The sequence below is a fragment of the Fragaria vesca genome, linkage group LG4 (genome assembly GCF_000184155.1).
Source record: "Fragaria vesca subsp. vesca linkage group LG4, FraVesHawaii_1.0, whole genome shotgun sequence".
Classification (NCBI taxonomy): Eukaryota; Viridiplantae; Streptophyta; class Magnoliopsida; order Rosales; family Rosaceae; genus Fragaria; species Fragaria vesca.
In genome coordinates, this window is record NC_020494.1 from 4094778 (window position 1) to 4116861 (window position 22084).

The following is a 22084-nucleotide window of genomic DNA, read 5'->3' on the forward strand; positions in this document are numbered from 1 at the left end:
CTATATATATATATATAGACACACACACACACATATATATACTTTAATAAAAGAAATTAGAAAACGAAAATATATAAGGAAAATAATAAAGAATGTAATCAATTATTATTGAATTGGAAAGTCTAGAAAGAATAAATATAATATTTTCTTTTATATAATTATTGTCCTTAATAGTCATTGTGTATGAGAATATATATGTTATTTAATAATTCAATTCACAATAGAGGGAGGTCTAACTATAGCCGCACTCGGACAAAAAAGAGAGACAACAATATTTTTTCCTTTCTTATTTCCCTCTTCTTATTAATTATTAATTTAATTATTGATTTTAATAATTTATTACTGCTAAATTAAGGAGTGACGGATTTGCCCCTCAAAGTTTAACGGAAAACACGTTAGATAACGGAGAATGTAACGGTATGTACATATTTTCGGTTGAGATTACAAGTTTATATACCGTTATGATTGTTTTGAAACTTGAAACACCAAAATTAGGAGTGGATCATTTGTCATGTACTATTCTTAAAATTTTCCCTAAAAAAGAACAGATGCAAGTCATGCAACTGCAAACACGGTTATGGTCTAGAACCATTCACTTTTCATTTTTAAACTTTCATATGTTAGCTAATGATCATGAGGGTTGTATTAAAAGTTGTTTCTTGTGTCACAACTCGGTCCTAAAGAGCTCCCCCAAATCATTCTCTAAAATTATAAATTTGCTGCAAATATAAAGAATTTGGTTTTCTCTCTCTTCAAGTTCCTCGTTTTAGAGAAAATTATAGCGAATTTGTTGGAACAAAACAATAATTTTTTCCAAAATAGAGAATATTCAAGATAGAGTTTTGATAAGCTAGAGGAGTTTATCCCTTGGTAATGTCAGAAGGCTATTATCTCTAGTTTCCTCGTTTTATTATTGTTTTGATGAATTGTTACAACATTTAAGTGCCCTTGTTTAACTTATTGCATTGTCACTTAAGAATGGCTTAATCTTGTCGTAGCCCTTTTAGGATGAGTTACCTAGTTTGTAAAGATTTTAACTTTTTACGAATTGACTCCCAGATCTCTTAAAAATAAAAAATAAAATTATTCAGGAAAGCTGTTGGAATTGCCATAGAGTCTAGTGTAATGACCATGCTACATGACATGGACCTTTGGTATGGTACAGTGATGGGTGGGCAATCATACCCGATCCAACATCCCAACCCCATCCCATTTGAACATATTGACATGATAAAAAAAGGTGGCAGATGGCAACTGAAGAAGCAGCAAATCTGGGAAGTCTTAGAAATGAGCAGGAACAAAGAGAATCTGAAATGATCTGGGAGACTTCTGTGTTGGTTGTTTTCCGGTTCCAAAGTCAGATGCTTGAACGGAAAAGAAGACAAGATATTTAGAGGCGCCAAGCGATTGGGAGATACTGAAAACGGTGGCATGTAGATTGATAATTCAGAAATTTGTTCCATGGTCGCAGCTTCGGGTTGGTCTGCCGGAAAACGAAGTGACTTTTATTGATGGGTAAGTCCAGTTTCTTCTGATGATTGAATTGACTATTAGACAAGTTAAAAATTTCACATTTCTTACCGCTAAACATATATAAATTTCCCATTTTGTGTTTTATCTCCTCAATTGATACGAAATATTTTTTGTGGTACTTGTCCCTTGAATCCATATGGAACACGGAAATGATTGATTCCTAAATTATATAGGAATACGTAGGTTGCTAGGACTTGTTTTGGGTATTCGTATCGTATATAAAGGGTGCTTATTTTGAGAAAATGTATTGCAGCTTAGGCTTCATTCGTTGATAGAGCAATGTTTTTCATCCTCTGAGAACATGTACATGGAGACTACTAGTGTTTCGTGGTCTAAGGAAAGACCACACAACAGCCTTATGAAATGCAACAGCGAGGTCCAGAAGCAGGCCAACAGGCAAAAAGATGATCATGAAAAGTAGAGCGCTCAGGACTTAGATGACAATTGCAACTACCAGATCCTCCAAACTCTTTCCACTAGAAATGCTATCCGGGCCACCATTCTTTCCAAGCAATGGGAGTGTGTATGGTCTTTAATCCCAGTTTTAGATTTTGATGAGAAAGAAGCTTATCTTAGCAAGGATGATCATCTTGGCGATTATTATCAACACGAAAAGTTCATGAAATTGGTCACCCTGTGTTTGAAGTGGCGTGAGAGCGATAAGCTATTAGATAAGTTCAGGCTTTGCATGGGTTACTCTGATAAATACTCTACTGACAGTTGCCTAATGGATAAGTGGTTGAGTTTTGTTGTTGAGAGAAATGTTAAGGAGTTATGCATCCGCCCAATTATGACATCACTAAAAGGTCATTCAAGTCCTACCCTGGCTACAACCTACCACTTATCTCATACGGTGCTTGGTTCACAGTCTTTAACTATTTTAAACTTGCAGTGTTTGAAAATAGAGGCCAAGCATGATGATATTCTTGGATTTAGCCTTCCCTCATTGAAATCTTTGTCCCTAATATATGTAAAAACTGATGTGAGGTCAGGGTTCTTCGACTTATAGTCTTGGTGTCCTTCCCTTGTGAATCTATCAATAATTGGGGGTTCCAACTTTTTCAACAACCTTAAAGTTTCAAGTTCCAGCCTCAAGCACTTGGATGTTATAGATCACAGGGTGAAAATTCAAGTTAAAGCTGTGAATCTTGAATCTTTTCGATTTGGTTCTAGGACAGCGATTGGCGAGATGAAGAATGCTTGCGGCATAGGTTTGGATTCTTGTGGAGCACTTAGAAGTTTAGACATCTATAATGGAATTTTTGATAGCGCATGGTTTGAAGGCTTTGGTTGTAGATTTTCACTGCTTCAGAGTTTGTTCTTATATAAATGTTGCATCAGAAGCACAGGTTGTGCTAATCTCATAAGCGTCGATGCTCCGAACCTACAATCTTTAGGGTTCAGTGGTTGCAGGCAGATCAGCTTTTGCATGAATGCGCCAAAGTTAACTAAGGCTGTAATCATACTGGACGACCACAAGGACTCTAAATTGGGTTCTTCTCATAGAAGAGATTTTCTTTCAAATTTTAATTGTTGCGGAAAAGTATCTATATACACTGATGATCCTAAGGCACTCATCTTTCCTAAGAAGATGAGAAAGAAGAAGTCATGTTGTCCACCATTAGCTAGTGTCAAGCATATGGATGTAGTGATACAACATGACTACCGGACTCGGGAGATTATAGATTTTATCATCTTCAAGGACTCCTTGCGTTGGATGGCACCTGGTTTGGAGACTCTATCAGTAAACAAGAAATGTTGGGAGGGTGCCTGATAGGGAAAAATATATCCTCCATTAGTAAGAGTCTACGTATTTATTGATGAAGTGCTACTTTATTTCTTCTTCTTCTTTCGTTTTTTGTTCTTTTTAAGTAATTCATTCATAAATGTTGACTGATAATAATATTATTATTGTACCAGCATGTTTATTGTAAAATGTTACAGTACATATTCAATTTGAGGAGCTCTGCTCCTTTACTGCACTACACTACCGTAATAATTTTGGTTGAATATTTCTCTAAATGTTCACTATTCTATTTGAAGACAGATTCTAGTGTTTTTTATTTTCAAAGTGAACTGCTTCATTATTACTATTTCTTTTCATTCTTTACTCTAAATAAACTAAACCGAAGAGGAATGATACAAACATAAACCTACGAATATTTGATCGAAACATGTCTAAATTGTTTTGGGAAGCTTAGCTGGAGATCCATCCAGTACATAGCATGGAAACCCCAAAATCAGAAACGCTCTGCGTTTGGAGGGTAATGTGAACCATCTTAGTACAAAACTTGAACTAAAAGAATCGATATCCCATTTCGGTACTCAACGCCATTTGAGCAAGCCTACCAGCACAATAGAGTCAGCTTAGATGCTTTCACGAAACACAAATGAGATGCTACAGCTAGTTTCAAACCGTCAAGAGCAGCATTCATGTTGACATAGGAGAGTCAAGAAGCCGCTGTGTCACCAAGTTTTTTCATAAGGGAAACAGAAACCAATACAATCTCAAATTCCACAGCGGCCAACTGAGCTTGATCATTTCCTCAGCTTCAAATCTTCAGCATTCCTTCAACGAAGGGAGGAAGTTGTAGTCCACTTATTTGGGGCAGCTACCACATTCTTCATTTATTCATATTAGAGTTCGTGATGACTTGCTATTTAGATCCAAAGATGAACTTGAAGGTCCATATGGCTGCCATGGAGATCATATTCCTTACACTTACACACATGAAACCCGTAAAGATTCAGTATTAACCGCAACTCCTGAATCCTGATCTTTATAGGGTAGGGGCTTATGTATGTTGTAATCACATATACTTGATACCACTAGCAACAGTAATAATATAAAATAAAGGGTGGGCGACTATAGACTGATATCAATAAAGGGCGACAATTCTGATTCCAATAAGAGGTAACGCTTTCTTATTCGAACAACAGTAGTCACACAATATAACGCGGAGGCTACACACACCACTAGAAAATAAAGATGGGTAATAAACGGAATATAACTTCAATGGATGAATTTAGTTCGAAGGAAATCTTACATGACTATGAATATGTGATTAGGGAAGGGTATAACTGAAGCACATATGCCCAAGATAAGTGATGGGTAAATTTCACAATGAGTGTAAGTGTCGCTATACTTCTCCTCAGGAGTGAACCTGGCTTTAATAAGCTTCTGGCACAAGTTTAAGCAATTCATATATAAATGGTGTAGTACAAACCTCTATTTGAAGCAAAATTCATATTATGGTGTAGTTTTTCTATAAGAACTACTCACATTAATTGAGACCGATATCAGTGCTTTCTCTTCCTCTTTACTGTCAATATAATCTATCAGCCCCTCTCTCAAAAGATCTTCCCAAACGCTTGTCTAAAAGACAACAAATCTATAAATTTATGTAACCATAGAAGTCGATGAAATTATTTTGAAGATTCAGTTTGATGCTCACCGGCTGCTTTATTGCTTCAATATGTTCTTTCTTTATGAGTAGCCTCAAGTTGTGCCATATAAAAAAAGATGGAGCACAACATAGTCAAAGTCAAATTGTTGGATGGCCATGTCACATGTCAAAATAAAAATTGACACACTCCAATTGACTATATCATTAGAGATGCTGAGATGCTCTATAACATGCTATTTGGTATGCTTAAGCTTCAGTAGTTTTTTAGACCGATTCACTTCATCTTGTTCAAGCTATCAAGTAGAGCATCATTCCACGTACATCCCTTCTGGAACGTGTAAATCATGACATTACCTTTGATTTGTTATAGGTCCATGGTTCTTATTTTACTCATGCTTACCATCAAGCCAATTTTTTTACACCTTACTTTATTTGGGATGTTGTTGAAAAGGAACTTGCTCTAATGTAATAAAGTTTGTCAACTAGCTTAAAAAAAGGGTTTTTTTTTTTTTGGTATTAATTGCAAATACAAGGGGAAAAAAATTTGATGTACCGCTCAGAGAACGCTGTTGAAGTTGCTCTTATAGTGCCCTTTTAAGTATAATATGATTTGTTTATTTGGCATGCTTTTCTTGCCAAGTTTTTCACTAAAGTAAATTAAATTTGTAGCCAAATTTTGCTGGAAAAAAGAGAATATTCTATGCTAAATCCCTAGTTAAACTAATAGAATTTTAGTTTTAACAACACTTCCACCGTAAAAGCTAAATCCTAAGGTAAAATTATTTCCTTTTTCTTTTGTTATATATTTGTTTATTCAATAATTAATCATAAAAAAGATTTTAAATGGGCTGGGGAATATATTCAATATTTACTCGGCAGGCTGCACTCTTCCCAAAAATACACTCTATTAGTAAATTGATGGTCATCCGCTGAGGAAAAGAATGCAGGTTGATGATGATATCAGGCGTGATTCCATGAATAGTCCACGACATGTCTTCTTGCTGGAATATCATGCCCACTACCAGTTTTTGTCCATGTCTGTTCATAAACTTGTCATCTACTGTCGGAATACGAACTGACCTAGTTTTCACTTTGGCCAGAGTATAGCAGTCTTGATCAGTCGATAACATAACCTCAAAAAAACATATTTCACTGTATCACAGCTTTTAAACAAATATTCAAAATATCACAGCTTTTAAACATATCTAAGTACGTACGAAATATTCCTCACAAACATATCTATTTCAAAACAAATGAGATAGATAATTGTAGAAAATGTAGTTCATTGAGTTTTTATTCTACCAAGATACAAATATATAGCACCTCTTGCTACTATTATAGAAGGCTATTGAAGGGACTTACAGCAGATCATAACACAACGTAATCTTAACAATGAGTGTTAGAATCGTGACTTGATTTGAGGAGATGAAATCTCTCTAACAAATTTAAATAAAACTAACCTGATCGACCCTCTGTCTTCTACCAGGGGATACTCTTGTGCTTTGGTCATACACCTCTGAATAAATGTGTGAGGGCTTTCCAATCATGATATCCCCTCCGTTATTGGTTCTCCCTAAAGTGAAGTAATAATAAAAACTTGGTTTATCACAAGATTTTGTTTAAGGGACTATGGCAGTATAAATGACTGTTCTATATACACACAGGCAATGGAAAACCGTCAATATCCAATGCATCATAAGAAGTTAAGAACTCGAGCCAAAATCTTGTAAACCAAATTTTAGTTAGCATATTATACAAAGGACTGAGAAAAGTAGAAATTTCTCATAATGTAATCTCTTACCCTGACCTTTCTTCGGACTGGAATATCGAAATGCTTATGGACAAGGGTACCCCTCCATCTCAAACTATCCCTATGAACAAAAATTTAATAAGGGAATGTTGGAGAAAGGTTATATATATAGACACACTTGGGGTGGTTAAGAGATAAACTGACGTGTAAGTGTGGTAGGATCGTGAACGCAAGAACCCACGGTCTAGGGAGGATTGATTCATTATTATCGCATCTTTTTCATTATATCTAGAATAGGAGCAAATAGCAACAACAACATTCTAATGCACAAGGTAAGACAAATAAAACATGATAAGAGTTACTACGTCAGTGATGCTTAGAAAAAAGAATGACAGGTTAACAAGAGAGAAGCCAGTAAGAGAAGTGAATACTTACAATCCTAGTTGGAAGCTGATTTAAGCAGAGATGCTCCGTGGATTTGGTTGTGACCAGTGCTTTCTGTGTGGATAGTCCAAAAGACAAGCTGATGTATCCTGATGGCCATACGTTTAGGGTAAGTTACCATACGTTTAAAGAGGCAACAAGACAGAATTATAGAATTTGTAATTACAACAAAACGAAACAAAAATCATACCATTCGGCACATGTAATTGGTAGCATAGATACCAACTGCTTGCTTGCTCATGTTCGATGCAGATGTATAACGTGGAGGCTAAACACACCACCAGAAAATAAAGAAGGGTAATAAACAGAATATAACTTTGATGGATGAATTTAGTTGGAATGAAATCTTACATGACCGTGATCAGGGAAGAGGGTATAACTGAAGCACATATGCCCAAGATAAGTGACAGGTGAATTTCACAATGAGTGTAAGTGTAAGTGTCGCTATACTTCTCCATAGGAGTGAACCTTGCTTTAATAAGCTCCTGGCACAAGTTTAAGCAATTCATATATAAATGATGTAGTACAAACCTCTATTTTAAGCAAAATACATATTATGGTGCAGTTTTTCTATGAGAACTACCACTACCAGAAGAAAGGCTTTAGCCGACGAAAATAAAAAAACCAGGCCGACTAATTATTTTTTCGTCGGCTAACGTGTACTTTAGCCGACAAAATTTTCCTTCGTCGGCTAATTTAAATTTTCGTCGGCTTTGGTCAACTTTAGACGACGAAATTTTGATTTCGTCGTCTAAATAATTTTTTTCGTCGGCTATAGTCTGTGAACTTTAGCCGACGAAATTTTTAAAAGTTTAGCCAACGAAAAATATAATTTCGTCGGCTAAAGTGCCTTATATTTACAGATCTAGACAACAACTCATCTGGGGAAAAAAAACTATACATAGAACCTTCAAACGCAAAAAAGTCGTTAAATAAGATATGACCAGAATGGTGAAATACGTCTACGGTTGAAAAATCACGGTATTCCGGTAAAATCTCGGTGCTGATAGTTGCGGTCAATGTAATTTACCCTTATTATTCACTATGCTGTAGATTTGGTATTTGGTGTCCGATTGACTATTATGATACCTTTTCGGAAGCGTAACGGCCGTACGAGTCAAACTTATTGCTATGCCATGACATATGGGTTTTTTTGGCCATCCGAGTCCGTTTAGGGCTTCAAAATGCAGTTTTCTTATTTCTGATTAGAGTTGACCGTTTTGATCGAGCCCTTAACGTTGTCGAATCCAGTTGAATTTTTTACCATAGACATCTTTCGTCATAATGATCATATCTGAGGGTCGAATTTTGGTTTGTGAATTTTAGTCATCGGAATCACAACGTGTCTACTATTTACCGTTATTATTCCCTATGGGGAGCCCTATCGTCGGAAGGTAAATGTCTCAAAATTTTTATATGGGCAGTTGCGTCTCATCTACGTGAGAGTTTTTCGTGTGAAAGGTTTGACCAAACTACGTAATATAGAGGGAGATATGAGCGTTTTCGTGTGATAAGTGACGATGGATTAGGGTTGACCGTTTCGATCGAGAGCCCTTAACGTTGTCGGATCCAGTTGAATTTTTTACCATAGACATCTTTCGTCATAATGATCATATCTGACGGTCGAATTTTAGTTTGTGAATTTTAGTCATCGGAATCACAACGTGTCTACTAATGTTGTATAACTTGTTTAGTAGGTTATACAACTTTGTGAACCAACTCTACATAGGAAGCAAAATTATCAAAAATATCGTGAAATAAGATGTGTTCATAATGGTGAAATACGGCTATGGTTCAAAAATCACGTAAATCGGGTAACGTCTCGGTGCCGATAGTAACGGTCAACCCTATTTACCGTTATTATTCCCTATGGGGAGCCCTACCGTTGGAAGGTAAATGTCTCAAAATTTTTATATAGGCGGTTGCGTCTGATCTACGTGAGAGTTTTTCGTGTGGAATGTTTGATCAAACTCCGTAATATAGAGGGAGATATAAGCGTTTTCGTGAATTTATAGACTTTAGCCGACGAGATATTAAAAATGTCGTCGGCTAAGGTCAAAAATTTTTTGGTGGTAAACCAAATTTGGAGGAAAATTTTCAAAGGACTTTAGCCGACGAAAATAAAGGACTTTCGTCGGCTATTGTCAAAAATTTTCAACCAAATTTTCAAACTTTTTTGGCGGTCAACCAAAATTTTCAAAAGAGTTTAGCCGACGAAAATAAATAATTTCGTCGGCTAAAGTTCTTTATATAGGAGTTTTACTGGAGGTGGATGGTAAGAAGTCAGAAAATCAGAAAAAGTTCCGGATTTTCTTCTCGGCCTAGCTCCGCAGTCAAGCCACCGGAGACCGCCACACTTGTCCTAAAAGCTTCGCCGTCATCTCTACTTCATTGCTGGACATGTGGTGCATCGAGTCGCGCCGCCGTGAGGGATAAATCGAGCTCCAAAACTCCGCCGGTTCGGATTCGGTGTCGATCGAATTTCTCCTTCCTCAGGTCACCATTTGGTGAGTTCTATATATGGATAAGTTGAGTTTGATTAGTACTACATTCTCCTAGAATTTGGTAGCTCGATTCGGTGTGTGTGAAGAGAATCGAAGATTTGAAGTTTTTAGGGTTTAAAATTGGGGATTTTTATATTTTGATTCAATTGACCTGTTTAGGCTTAGAATTGGGCTTCGACTTCTTCTAGAAAGTTGTTCGAAATGTTGAGAGGAAGATTCTATCAAATTTTGGTGGTGATTGGAGGTGGCCAAAAGTTTCTGCAGTTTTTTTTTTTCTAAAACCAGCAACTTTAGCCGACGATATTTAAATACTATATTCGTCGGCTATAGTATTTTTAAATTTTTTTTTATAAGGTTTAGCCGACGAATTATGGCATGTTTCATCGGCTATAGTTATTTTTTTAATTTTTTTATAAGGTTTAGCCGACGAAACAGACTATATTTCATCGGCTATAGTTATTTATTTTTTATTTTTTATAAGGTTTAGCCGACGAAACAAACTATATTTCGTTGGCTATAGTCTGGGAAAAATTTTTTTATTACAGACTTTAGCCGACGAATATCTTAATTGTTTCGTCGGCTAAAGTCTGGGAAAAAAACCGACGCCATATTTTTCGTCGGCTAAACTGTAGGACTATAGCCGACGAAATTCTTTTTTTCGTCGGCTAAAGTCATCGCCGATGACTTTTTCCCGGCGAAATCTTAGCCGACGAATTAAGCTAACAGGCCGACGAAACTTTTTCGTCGACTAAAGTGCTTGTCCTGGTAGTGTACTCACATTAATTGAGACCGATATCAGTGCTTTCTCTTCCTCTTTGTTGTCAATATAGTCTATCAACCTCTCTCTCAAAAGATCTTCCCAAACACTTGTCTAAAGAACAACAAATCTGTAAATTGATGTAACCATAGAAGTCGGTGAAATTATTTTGAAGATTCAGTTTGATGCTCACCCGACAACAAAAATATAAAGCAAAGGCCACACAAAGAGTGTGGCATTTAGAGGTGTTGCAATACACACTTGTGTGGCAATTTTTCCCTCATCTCCGCTAATACTCACACTTGTCACACATAACAAAGATTGCAACACCTCTAAATTCTTGTGTGGCCTTTGCTCTATATTCTTGTTGTGCTCGCTGCTTTATTGCTTCTATATGTTCTTTCTTTACGAGTAGCCTTAAGTTGTGCCATATAAAAAGATGGAGCACAACATAGTCAAATTGCTGGATGACCATGTCACATGTCAAAATAAAAATTGACACACTCCAAATGACTATATCATTGGAGATGTTGAGATGCTCTATAACATGCTATTTGGTATGGGTAAGCTCTAGTAGTTTTTTAGACCGATTCACTTCATCTTGTTCAAGCTATCAAGTAGAGCGTCATTCCACATACTTCCCTTCTGGAACGTGTGCATGATGACATTAACTTTGATTCCCAATATGTAATATTTCTGATTCTCAAAAAAGTCTGACCTATTTCCTAGAAAAAAATTAATATCATTTTAGCTTTAACAACACTTCCACCGTAAAAACTAATTCCTAAGGTAAAACTATTTTCTTTTTCTTTTGTTATATATTTTTTATTCAATAATTAATCATAAAAAAGGTTTTAAATGGGGTTGGGAATATATTTGATATGTGACTCGTATAAGATCTTCACGACGGTTGTTAATAACAAAGTTTTAATTTAGATAATAATGAAAATTGAAAATAATTTTACGTTATTTTCAATTAAGCCAAATTTGGCTTATTAAATCCTTCAAGCTAAACTTTTTTTCTTAAGATTTGTAATTTAGCATATGGTGGGAGTAACTCTTATCTTATGGTCCCATTGGTCTAAGATCAAAGAATATGATAGTAGCGCCTATGATCTTATTAAAAGAAAAAAGAAAAAAAAGATGGCAGTAAATACTAAATAAATAACGTCTACAAGAGAATATCAAATACTATAGAAAACTATCTCTAAAATCAAGGAATATGGCAGTAAATATTACATAAATACAATCCTAATTATACAAGATACATAAGATATATGTCCTAACAGTTTGTGAATCATTCTCATATATGGTAACCCTTTCAAACGCTTTGAAAAGACCGCATGATATTTGATATGACCATGTCCACAACATGCACATCTCATATTTGGCTAATATCGCACTAGTCTTGTTCTGTTTCTCTTTGCCTAATTGCTGATTCCATTAGTCGATCAATCACAGCCAAATTCATTCATGGAGATGCAAACCAAGGCAGAGGCAGAGGAGTGTTCAGAGGCTAAGATGTTCTGTCATGAACTACGATTGGGGCAAGAAAGGCCGAGACTCTGTGGTGGGAAGGTTGTGTGCCTCCAATCCTCATTGTCAAATCGACCTAGAAAAGCCTTACGCCGAGATGTGGATAGGAACACATGACTCTGGACCCTCCTTTTTGAATCAGGATCTGAACAATGGTAGCACCACTCCTGGGTCATCTCCGTCTCTCAGAGACTGGATTGCTAACAACCCTAATGACATGCTTGGTCACAAGGTTGTCAAAATGGGGCTCCTCTGATCTGCCTTTCTTGCTTAAGGTACAATATCTTATTACTTTGTCTTCAATTTGCAACGAGATCAACTGAAACAATGGTGAAATATATGGTTGTGTGTTTTTAGGTGCTATCCGTGGCCAAGGCATTGTCAATACTCAATACAGGCACACCCAGATAAGGAATTGGCCAAGGCTTTGCACAAGTCTATGCCAAATATTTACAAGGATGATAATTATAAGCCTGAGATGGCCCTGGCCTTGACACATTTTCAGGCTCTGTGGTTTTATCACTCTTGAGGAGCTTAAGAAGGTGATTGGTAATGTCCCTGAGATTGTAGAAATGGTTGGTAGTGAGGTCGCAAACCAAGTGCTTTGCATAACCAAAGAAGATGGGGAGGACAAGGTCAAGTCTGTCATACGTTTAATTTTTACCCAACTCATGTCAACTGACAAGGAAATCATAACCACAGTAACAACTAAATTGATGAGTCGTTTACACCAAGAAAGTCAGGTATTGGTTCGAAGATTCATTTATTGATAGTTGCATTGCTATATATTCTTCAATATCAACTTTCTTTAATCCATCAGGTGAGGCAGTTGACAGAAAAAGAGCAGCTAGTTTTGCAATTAGAAAAGCAATATCCAAACGATGTCGGTGTGATATCTGCATTCGTTCTTAACTATGTGAAGCTTAATCCTGGAGAAGCATTATGCCTTGGAGCAAATGAACCCATGCTTATATATCTGGAGACTGTATTGAGTGCATGGCAACCTCAGACAACGTGGTTAGGGCTGGCCTTAATCCCAAACATCGAGACATTGAAACCCTTTGTTCTATGCTCACATATAAGCAAGGTTTACCTGAAATCCTGCCAGGGGTTTCTGTGAATCCTCGTGTAACAAGGTACATACCGCCTTTTGAAGAATTTGAGGTTGATCGGTTCCATCTTCCCCATGGAGAATCCACAGAGTTTCCTGCAGTACCTGGTCCTTCCATTTTTGTGGTCACTCTTGGGAAGGGAACCATATCTACAAGTAACGGAGATCATGCAATCATCCAAGGGGATGTTCTGTTTGCACCTGCGCACACTGAGATTAGCATAACAAGTACATCTGAGTTGCACATATACAGAGCCGGAGTGAATAGCAGTTTCTTAGCCTCATAGTATATTTTGTTTTTATCAGGTAAATTACAACTGCATGAGGCGAACTCACAACCTCTCTTTACTAAAGGGAAGACTATGCCACTAGACCAATGGTACTGAACTCTTAGCCTCATAATTGAATTGCAACCAAAACCGATTTATTTTTGATTTTTTTTTTTGTTTTTTCAGATAGTGTTTACTGTTTAGTATATGTGATATGTCAATGGCTCAATGCCATGCCAGAGTATTGCATACCCCATGGTTCTATACCTGTAAGCAATCTTACTATTGCTGAAGCAACGTAGATTTGGCATATTCAAATCAAGGTTACCATGATGTGCAGTTTCAGAAAAGAGAGTAAACAGATAGGTTTCGATTAATTTTATTTTTTATTTTTTATGGAAACTGTTGGATATTAACTATGGTTATTTCATGTCACTCATGTCACCCTAACCTGGGTTGGCAGCAACTTTCTATTGGCAGGAGAAGTTTTTCAGCTCTACCATCAAACCAATGTCAATTTGAGCCCAGCCGAGAAGATCAGCAGCTAGAGGGTAATACACTTTCAACAAAATTGACAAAATTATTAATAATTCTGCCAACAGCTAGCTGTTACTGACTTACTCTTATATTGTATGATTACTTGAAAACTTGGCACAGCTCATCTCACTATAAATCTCACAATGTTAATACTCTCACAGTCTCACACATTATCTTCAGTACGTTGTGACAATTATTTTACAAAAGAGTAATATTAAGTACTTTTATCTAGTGCAAGAGGTGGTTGCATGGACGAAAAGAAACTCTTGAAATATATGCATGACTGATCATATCTGCTAGAAGGGGAAACTGTAGTAAGGCATAGAAACCAACTGGAACTGCAGCAACCAGAGTAATTGGAACTTTTATCTCATGAAATCCAGGGCCAAGAACCATAAGTAGTGTGGCAACAAATGTTATCATCATTGTAGCTATAGAGATAAATAAGGTAGCAAGCCCCACGATCAATCTATTCGGTAATGAATTGAGAAAATCTCCTTCATGGTAGCGTGATGTAAGAATGGACAGAAAACTCAGGATTGAAGTGGTCGATGTGATCAGGGATATTGCATCTGATATGACAAAAACCGTGAAGGCTCTCGATTTAAGGAATATGGGAATACCTGTGTTATTGTTGTTGCCACCAGGGACAGTAGAGATGACAGCAAACATTACAGTTGCTATAAGAGTTGCCACAACCATGCATGATGATGCAGTGCCCTTCATCCACACTTCTCCTTCTCTTAGTAGTTCCTTGTGTTCCTTGGTGAAAAGAAGTTGAGGTATTTCTCCATCTGAGTTTCTCATCTCCTTGTATAATGGCTGGACAATCTTCTCCACCTCCTAAGATTCAGTACAAGAAGGATAATTGAGACCAAAGGTATAAATATTTAGTTCTTACTAGTGGCAGACCAACAAATTTGTCACTAACCTCCCAATTTTAGGTTATGTTCTTTGACTTCTTTCACATGACAGCTTACAAAAACTATAAGCAAAAAGTGACTTGGGGAGTACCTTAAACCATATCAACTCTCTTCGTAACTGCAATGCTGCTCCTGTATCAGTACTTAGTCGACTTGCAGATGCTCGTGCGGCCAAATGAAGCATATTATTGTTGGTTACATCTTTATAAGCAGCTATTAAGTCTTTCAGACCGCCTAAGTCGTAAATGAGATTGAAAACTTTCTCCTGTCTATGAATCACTGCAGCATGAAATATGCTTCGATTTTGTTCATCAATTTGCCAAATGAGACTGGGGTACAATCTCATACATATAATGAGAAAGTCGATATTCCCCAATTCAGCAGCAGTAAACAGTATGCGAGAGGGCACATTTATCAAATCATTTATCCTTGAATCACTGTCTAGTGTCAAAACTTTCTTCCAGAGCAGCGTCACAAGTTCAGTTGCTTGCATATGATTCAAATACTTGTGGTATGAGTCCTGGATATATGGGACTGAAAAAAGTATCACAAAATGAAAACCAAGTAATTAATTTTAATCAAAAGCTCAGCATGGTGTCATGAACCAGACATTTACATACCAGATAATATGAATCGTTTCCAAAGTCCCCGCTGACTTACACTATAACATGTTGAATGCTCCACTATGTGAAGTGTGATCTCTACAATTTCATCTTGACCAGATGTTATTTCAGGGTGTTGTTCCACTATATCCACTGACACATCTGCAATCATTTAAAGAACTTCTGTTAGAAAAACTCTTAGGCTTAAACCCTTTTTCCTTCTTCTCTTTCGTTTTCAAAATTTTGAAATCATTCTTGACACCCCATGGCATGAGGCCATGAGAGGTTTGAAGCTGCTCCTAGCAGTATTGGTGAAACTATTTTAACAAACAAACCACAATTTTAATTTAAAAGAGAAAAAGCACGACAAATATTCTGAGTTTACATGAAGTTATCCATCGCTGCAAAAATCCCAGATGACTTCCACTATAGCATGCTGAAGGCTTTCGAGCCATTACATGTAGTGCTGTCTCTCCATTTCCATCTCGAGCAAAAGCCATTTTAGGGTGCTTTTGAATTATATCCAGCGCAACATCTGTAATATACCATGAAAGAAAATTTATTGTAAATGCTATCATCGTGAAGAATAAAACTTTTATTAACGATCACCTTCATATGTGTTGTAAAAAATGAAGCAATATCCACAATTTTCTATGCTTACCGTAAAGATCTGCTGTTATGGCTGAAATAAGAAGCCCTATGTAGTCGTGTTCTGTTAGGCTTGTCTTATCATATAGATACCATACAATCTCTCTGTGGCCTAGCAATGTGGCCATATGAAGTGGTGTTAGATTTTTAGTACCTCGGATCTGAGGTAGAGTTGGGTTAATATCCACCATTACTTCAGCAATCCTTTTGATACCAGACACAGCAGCAAAATAAAGGGCGGTGTTCCCTACGTCATTCTTTAATTCTAGATCATTTGGTGTCATCCACATTACTAGCTCTTCAACAAAAAGTGTACGTTTTGCCCCAGCTGCTATGTGAAGAGCTGTTTCTGAACCCTTTGTGATCTTTGCTCTCACAGCTTCTGGCTGTAATTGCAAGAAATTTCTAGCAGTCATCCAGTCACCATTCAGAGCAGCAAGATGTAGTGTCACATATGGAACTAGGTCGATGTTTATGATGGCTAATAATAAAACAAAAAATATCAAATGTAATCTTTGAACATGCCATGATGAAATTGAAATTATGAAAACGATACTGATATAAACATTGAATGAGCTGCTTACTTGGTGTTGCTGTGGTACTATTTTCTGTGGTAAGCAAACACAAAGAATAAGTTGTCAGCGCACAAAAATTTCAAGAAGGTACTGGAAGAAAAAAAAACTGGAATTTTATACAGGATACTAACTACTTGATCTTCAATATGCTAAAACTTATTACCTGGAGGATGTGTAACATCCTTCTGGTCCTTTCTTAGTACATCACCAGATGTAGTTGTATGTTCTTGAGTTGGAGCACTCTGAGCCCATTTAGCAGGTGTTTTTGCTTCTACTTTTGGTAAAATCTTATTATCTTTCTTGTTTGGTTGGCGTAAAGTGCTCGTGAAGAGAGCTATAACTTGTGTCCCCAGGCCTTCTGGTAATGGAGGAGATGTCTGCTTACTTACTTGTTCTGCAGGTTCCTCCTGGAACTCCTCTGCCATGACAATCTTTGCTAGCTATATGGCTTTAAAAGTGTGAAAATTAGTTCACATAAAGTTATAAAAAATGGAAGTGGAACACATAGAGCAAAGATTCCTCTAGGATAACATCCGCAAGTTAGCTAGCAGCCTAGCAATCGAGTCAATTTACACGAATTCTATTATTGCAGTAGAACACTGTGATATATCCAATCCACAAAAAGTTAATTAAATAAAAGAATTAAATTCAGTTTACCCCCATGAAGTTTGGGAGTAACTTCATGTTAATCCCTTTACTTTCAATTTCATCAGTTTACCCTCAAACTTTTGAATTTTCCTCAAGCGTGACCAAATGTCCTATATTATGTCCAAATCGGACGTTAACTGCTGATAATTTTAACCTTAACTGTGAGGCCAGTATCTAGAATTTGGGCAAATCGGACCTTATATGTCCAAATCGAACCTTAACTACTAATAATTAAAGGTCAATTCAAACGGAATATGAGAATTTGGGCACGGCAGACAAAAATTGAAGAGTTCAAGGGGTAAACGGATGAAAATAAAAATGTAGGGACTAACATGAAGTCACCCCCAAACCACAAGGGGGTAAACTGAATTTAATTCTAAATAAAACTATACACTTGGGTAGGTTCATATTTGGAAGAAAACACTTACATAAGCATCAATGCATAACTACATAGTTAAGCAGTGGCCAGATGGAAACATCTTAAAATTAAGACAGAATCCTTTTCAACATTGCAGGTCAGTTAGACCAACAATTAGAAGTTTAATTAGAACACATTGCCCCCATAAAAATGACACAAAGCCAAGACCAAGAACCAACAACCCAAGCTCAATATAATGACTTGTTTAACCTGACCAAATGCTTAAAAATGAAATCCTATAAAAGTATTCCTTGGCTTGTTTTTAGCCTGGGTTCTTCTTTATTCTTTCATTTACCCAAAAAAAGAAATCCTATAAAAGAAGAAAAAATAGACTACTACGATTAGCTATTCTCCCCTTAGCAGAATGTCGAGTCCAGCCATTAAGTCAACCCATCCCAACTTTCAAGTCAGCCAGACCAAATGAACCCATATCCGCCCTGACATCGCTGCCCCAACCATGACAGGTACATTTACCCACTTCAGATGAGGACATATAATAACTCTGTGGCTCATGAAGAATGACCAACTAAAATAGAAGCAGTAAACTTCGAATAAGACATCTTAAGAGGATGAGAAGAATGAAAATCCATATTGGGGGGAAAGAAAAAGAGTCAAGAAACCTATTAGTAATTCGTGGGGAGCTTCTCAGCTTCCCTTAAATAAGACATGTATTCATCATCTTCATGAAAGAAAATACAAAAATAATTCATACCTTTATAATCAGATCACGCTTGCTAAGAGTTCTAGGGAAACTTACCTTTAGAATTAGATGCCACGTACAAGCTGAAAGGTCTTTGGATCTGTAAAGGTATGTAATGGAAATTCTCAGTTCTGTGAGACTAAAACGCCACCATATCAGAACTCTATTTCCAGGAAAGAAATGTGAAACGTTGCCGGAGCTTCCCAGAGAACCATTCCACTTGCAAGACGTTAAAACGAGGGAAAAAAGAAAATTAAACAAGAGAAATGTCAAAACACTAAACAGTAGAGCCAGAACGAAGTTAAACGACAAAAATAAGGGCACAGAATTCTTCCGACACTTTTAGTTGGTCTTGACTGGAAAATGAAAGCAGCTGTTGATACCATCCAAGGTCACTCGTTTACATGGTAGTAACGAATTTTCTAAACTACAGGGAGCACAAACCTGCATATCTACAGACTTGTGTACTATACACAATGATTTGTCTTCAAGTTGACCAATTCTAACTTACGTTTGTATAATACCTTTAAAAATATATTTTATTTTGTGCATAAATAGATGCTTTTGATCCTTACTACACATGCAAGTACAAAATGGAAATACATGTATTTTTTCTCTTTGCTTAGGACTTGGTGGTTATTTTTTGTGTGAAAGCACAGAACTAAAACCATTTAGCTCTGAAACTATCACCATTGAAACCATATCTTTGAGTTTTCTGGTGTCTATATATATTGTCCGAGCGAGTGTCTGACATATGAAAATATCAGGTGGAAAATCCTTAAATCCTTAAATGTTGAAATAGTGACTTATATGAAATTTTATATAAGTATTTGATATGAATAGGGAGGTTGGAAAGTCACATAATTAATTAAATCTTAGAAAGTTCAAATCTATATATATATATATATATATATATATAACAAACGACGGCCGGATGTGAAGCGGACCGTCCACACTCGGACTTAAAGTGCGGACGTCCGCTCTACATCCTCTCTGTATATACAAATTGCATTACTTTATCCGGAGTCTAGCTAAAGCAGGTGACTTCTTCAACATATATGTATGAGGCTCTTTGCAGTTTATATATGTAAAGCCATGTTTATTGTGCGACACTAAGGAACCACTAAGGTAATATTCAGTTTGAACGTACCAAGTATTTCATCTCCTTGTAGAATGATAATGAGATCATGACATGGGTTTCAATTCCAAGCAATGTAACTTCATATTAAAAGGCCTTTTGAAGAACGATTTATAAAAATGCAGGTATGAACTGTATGATATGTACATATTCGTTGACTGTTTAAAGCTTTACTGATGACGATTCAAAGGAGTGCCAAATCTGATTGTTCTAAGCATACAGTCTAAACTAAGAGATAGGAATAAAGACCGGACAAGACAAAAGGTTTTCTTAAATGATTGCTCTATCATGATATGTTCTCGAACTCGCAAGATGCATAATCAGAGACAATCTTTATATAGAGCAGTTAATAAACTAGCTAGCTTGTTTGACAATCTGACAAGTAAGATATCAAACATATGAGGTTACCTATGTACAATATAGAAATATATGAGGCAAGTAGATATAGCCTTCATTTGCTCCCAAAACTATTGGCATATATGTAAATCAAAATATGGCATTCATAGTTACCAAAACTAATCAGATGGCAAAGATGAGAAAAACCATTAGAACTAACTTGCTCGATTAGATTTCAATCTTACCAACATTTCTTCATCTTCTTTTGGTCTGAACACCAATGTTATCGTAAGGGAACAATGCTTCCTCCTTCAAAAAGAGTAAGTGGCTGCAAGCAACTATCACCCGGAAACATAAATTCTGGCAACCCAATTTGTCTGCTCTTCAATATATTACTCTTCCTGTTATAAAAGTGCACCATCACAGTCCTTCCTATTTTTCTCATATGAGATCGGAGAAGTAGCTCACCGCTGTGGATTGTACCCAAAGGAATAAGATATTCTGCTCTCTTCGGTGGTTGAACCACATATCTTTGTGTATTTTCATTAACCCACACCTGATTTCGGTAATCCTTTAAGATCCACAACTCCATCTCTTTATCTTGAAGCCCTATTATAGACAAGCATCCGCTCACTTCAACAAGCTTAGGACGGCAGTAGAGACGACTGCATTGTGGAAGTGGCATAACTCTGAATTTCTCGTCTCCAAATTCGAAAGTCAATATGACATCCCTTGTCAACCAATACATGACCCCATCGGCATAAACACCCTTACAAAAGTAGCTATTAGAAGAATCAAAAGGGGCTAGACGATCAACATCAAGGTCTTCCTCAATGCGCCTCCATGAACTTGCTCCTAAGGTAAAAATCTTATACACCCAACTATGCTCACCCTTGCATGACAACCGTTGAACTTGAAGCACCTTATACTCGTCTGCAAGAGGATTGAACCCGAAGTGGTATGTGACATCGGATGTGGGGTGAATGCATGAGGAATGAGGCAGAGTAATGCACTCTAGGGTTGTAGGATTAAGAACTCTAACAGGGTAACTCGGATTATCGAAAACACCACCATAGTTTGAAAGATGAAGACAGATCAAGCCATTCGCACTTTGTGCACCATAGTTAACACAACTAGTGCAGGACAAAGATAAAAGGTGTTGGGTGGTGGGTGTTGTAATTTCGTCACCTTCGTTGATTTCAGAAGAGAAGAGGTGGTGCTGCTTTGTTGCTTTTTCCCAAGTGATGAGGAGGAGGTGCGATTGCCTAACGCTGGGGCGGTGGAAGTTACGGTAGGCGCTGACGAAACTAGGGTTTCGGGTGATAGTAAACCAAGACTTGCAGACATATCTAATGCGCATCAAGGACTCAGGTGGTAGTCTTGGGAGGATATCAAAGCAGATGACATCGGTTGGGAGTGGTTCTGCTTCTGCATCATCTGCTTCTATTTTTTAGGGTTTCGCAGCGGAGGGGTCGAGAGACGAGTTATTGAAGGTACAAAGGAGACCAAGAGGTTTGATGCTAGGGTTTGCAGAAAGCTGGGGACATCTGCATCTTCTTCCATGTTTAGTTGAAATTTCACAACGCAAGAAGGATTAGAGATGACCTTTTGTAGGGTTTTCCTGTTCTTTACTGTATTAGGAACAATTGGCTAGAAAAAAAGGAAAAGAAAACCAAATTCAAATATCAAATGAAAATTTAAATTTTGAATTTAGCCATTAAAAACGGAATCAGAGATCTGGATATTGAGAAACACAATCAGTATAGACCAGTCATTACTTATAAACTTCAAATTTTGAATTTACATTGAAAACGGACCTTCGAATGTACTCTTTGAATTACATTAGTAATTCCGTGGTTCCTTCACTTTGTTGATTGATTGGAAAAGAAATTTTGCTAAAGTTTGGAAAGCTAGCATTGGTACTTAAGATATTGAATTTGCATTGAAGTCGACGGACATTCAAATATCTTTGAATTAGAAAAGAACTTGATTTCTTGGTTGAACTTTTTGCTAAACTAATTTGGAAAGCTAGTATCATGATCAATAATTGTCAGGAATCTCATAAGCAATCCAGAATATATAGTCCCTAATAAGTTGTGGACAACACACTTGTTAACGCAATAATATATCATAGTTTATCATAATAACTAGCTAGCTAGCTAGTGCTCTAGAGAAGGATTGTGGTTTGCAAAACCTGGATAATCAAGGAAAGTGTTGTCAACTAGCTAGAAGAAAAAAACAAAAAAAA

At 36.8% G+C, this 22084-nt stretch overlaps 3 protein-coding genes across 3 annotated transcripts in view; 1 reads left to right on the forward strand and 2 right to left on the reverse strand.

Annotated features, from left to right (window-relative positions):
• LOC101304667 (mannose-6-phosphate isomerase 1-like) overlaps positions 1-13329 on the forward strand; it is a 15628-nt gene extending 2299 nt beyond the window's left edge. The window contains 7 exon segments of the mRNA XM_004297862.1: positions 11843-12168; positions 12170-12206; positions 12289-12312; positions 12314-12435; positions 12437-12674; positions 12752-12890; positions 12893-13329. Of these exon segments, the coding sequence (XP_004297910.1) occupies positions 11843-12168; positions 12170-12206; positions 12289-12312; positions 12314-12435; positions 12437-12674; positions 12752-12890; positions 12893-13329 (1323 nt within the window).
• A 646-nt stretch (positions 13330-13975) lies between these two features.
• On the reverse strand, positions 13976-18432 carry LOC101296558 (ankyrin repeat-containing protein At3g12360-like). Its single transcript, XM_004296449.1, has 8 exons — positions 18420-18432; positions 16760-17044; positions 16606-16629; positions 16035-16502; positions 15759-15908; positions 15392-15535; positions 14863-15305; positions 13976-14691 (listed from the first exon to the last, which is right to left on the reverse strand). Exons 2-8 carry the CDS (start codon positions 17019-17021, stop codon positions 14077-14079), a joined length of 2106 nt encoding a protein of 701 aa, XP_004296497.1. The 5' UTR covers positions 17022-17044; positions 18420-18432; the 3' UTR covers positions 13976-14076.
• A 1687-nt stretch (positions 18433-20119) lies between these two features.
• LOC101304961 (F-box protein At1g47340-like) lies at positions 20120-21196 on the reverse strand. Its single transcript, XM_004297863.1, has one exon. It carries the CDS (start codon positions 21194-21196, stop codon positions 20120-20122), a length of 1077 nt encoding a protein of 358 aa, XP_004297911.1.
• Positions 21197-22084: the final 888 nt, after the last annotated feature.

What these genes read in the sequence shown, in the direction of transcription:
- LOC101296558 (XM_004296449.1), bottom strand. Translation starts at nt 17,021, where the DNA reads ATGGCAGAGGAGTTCCAGGAGGAACCTGCAGAACAAGTAAGTAAGCAG. An exon ending in CATAACAGCAGATCTTTACG is followed by an intron (nt 15,909 to 16,034) that starts GTAAGCATAGAA and finishes GGTATATTACAG; the next exon opens with ATGTTGCGCTGGATATAATT. An exon ending in GAGAGTTGATATGGTTTAAG is followed by an intron (nt 14,692 to 14,862) that starts GTACTCCCCAAG and finishes ACTGAATCTTAG; the next exon opens with GAGGTGGAGAAGATTGTCCA.
- LOC101304961 (XM_004297863.1), bottom strand. Translation starts at nt 21,196, where the DNA reads ATGCGCATTAGATATGTCTGCAAGTCTTGGTTTACTATCACCCGAAAC.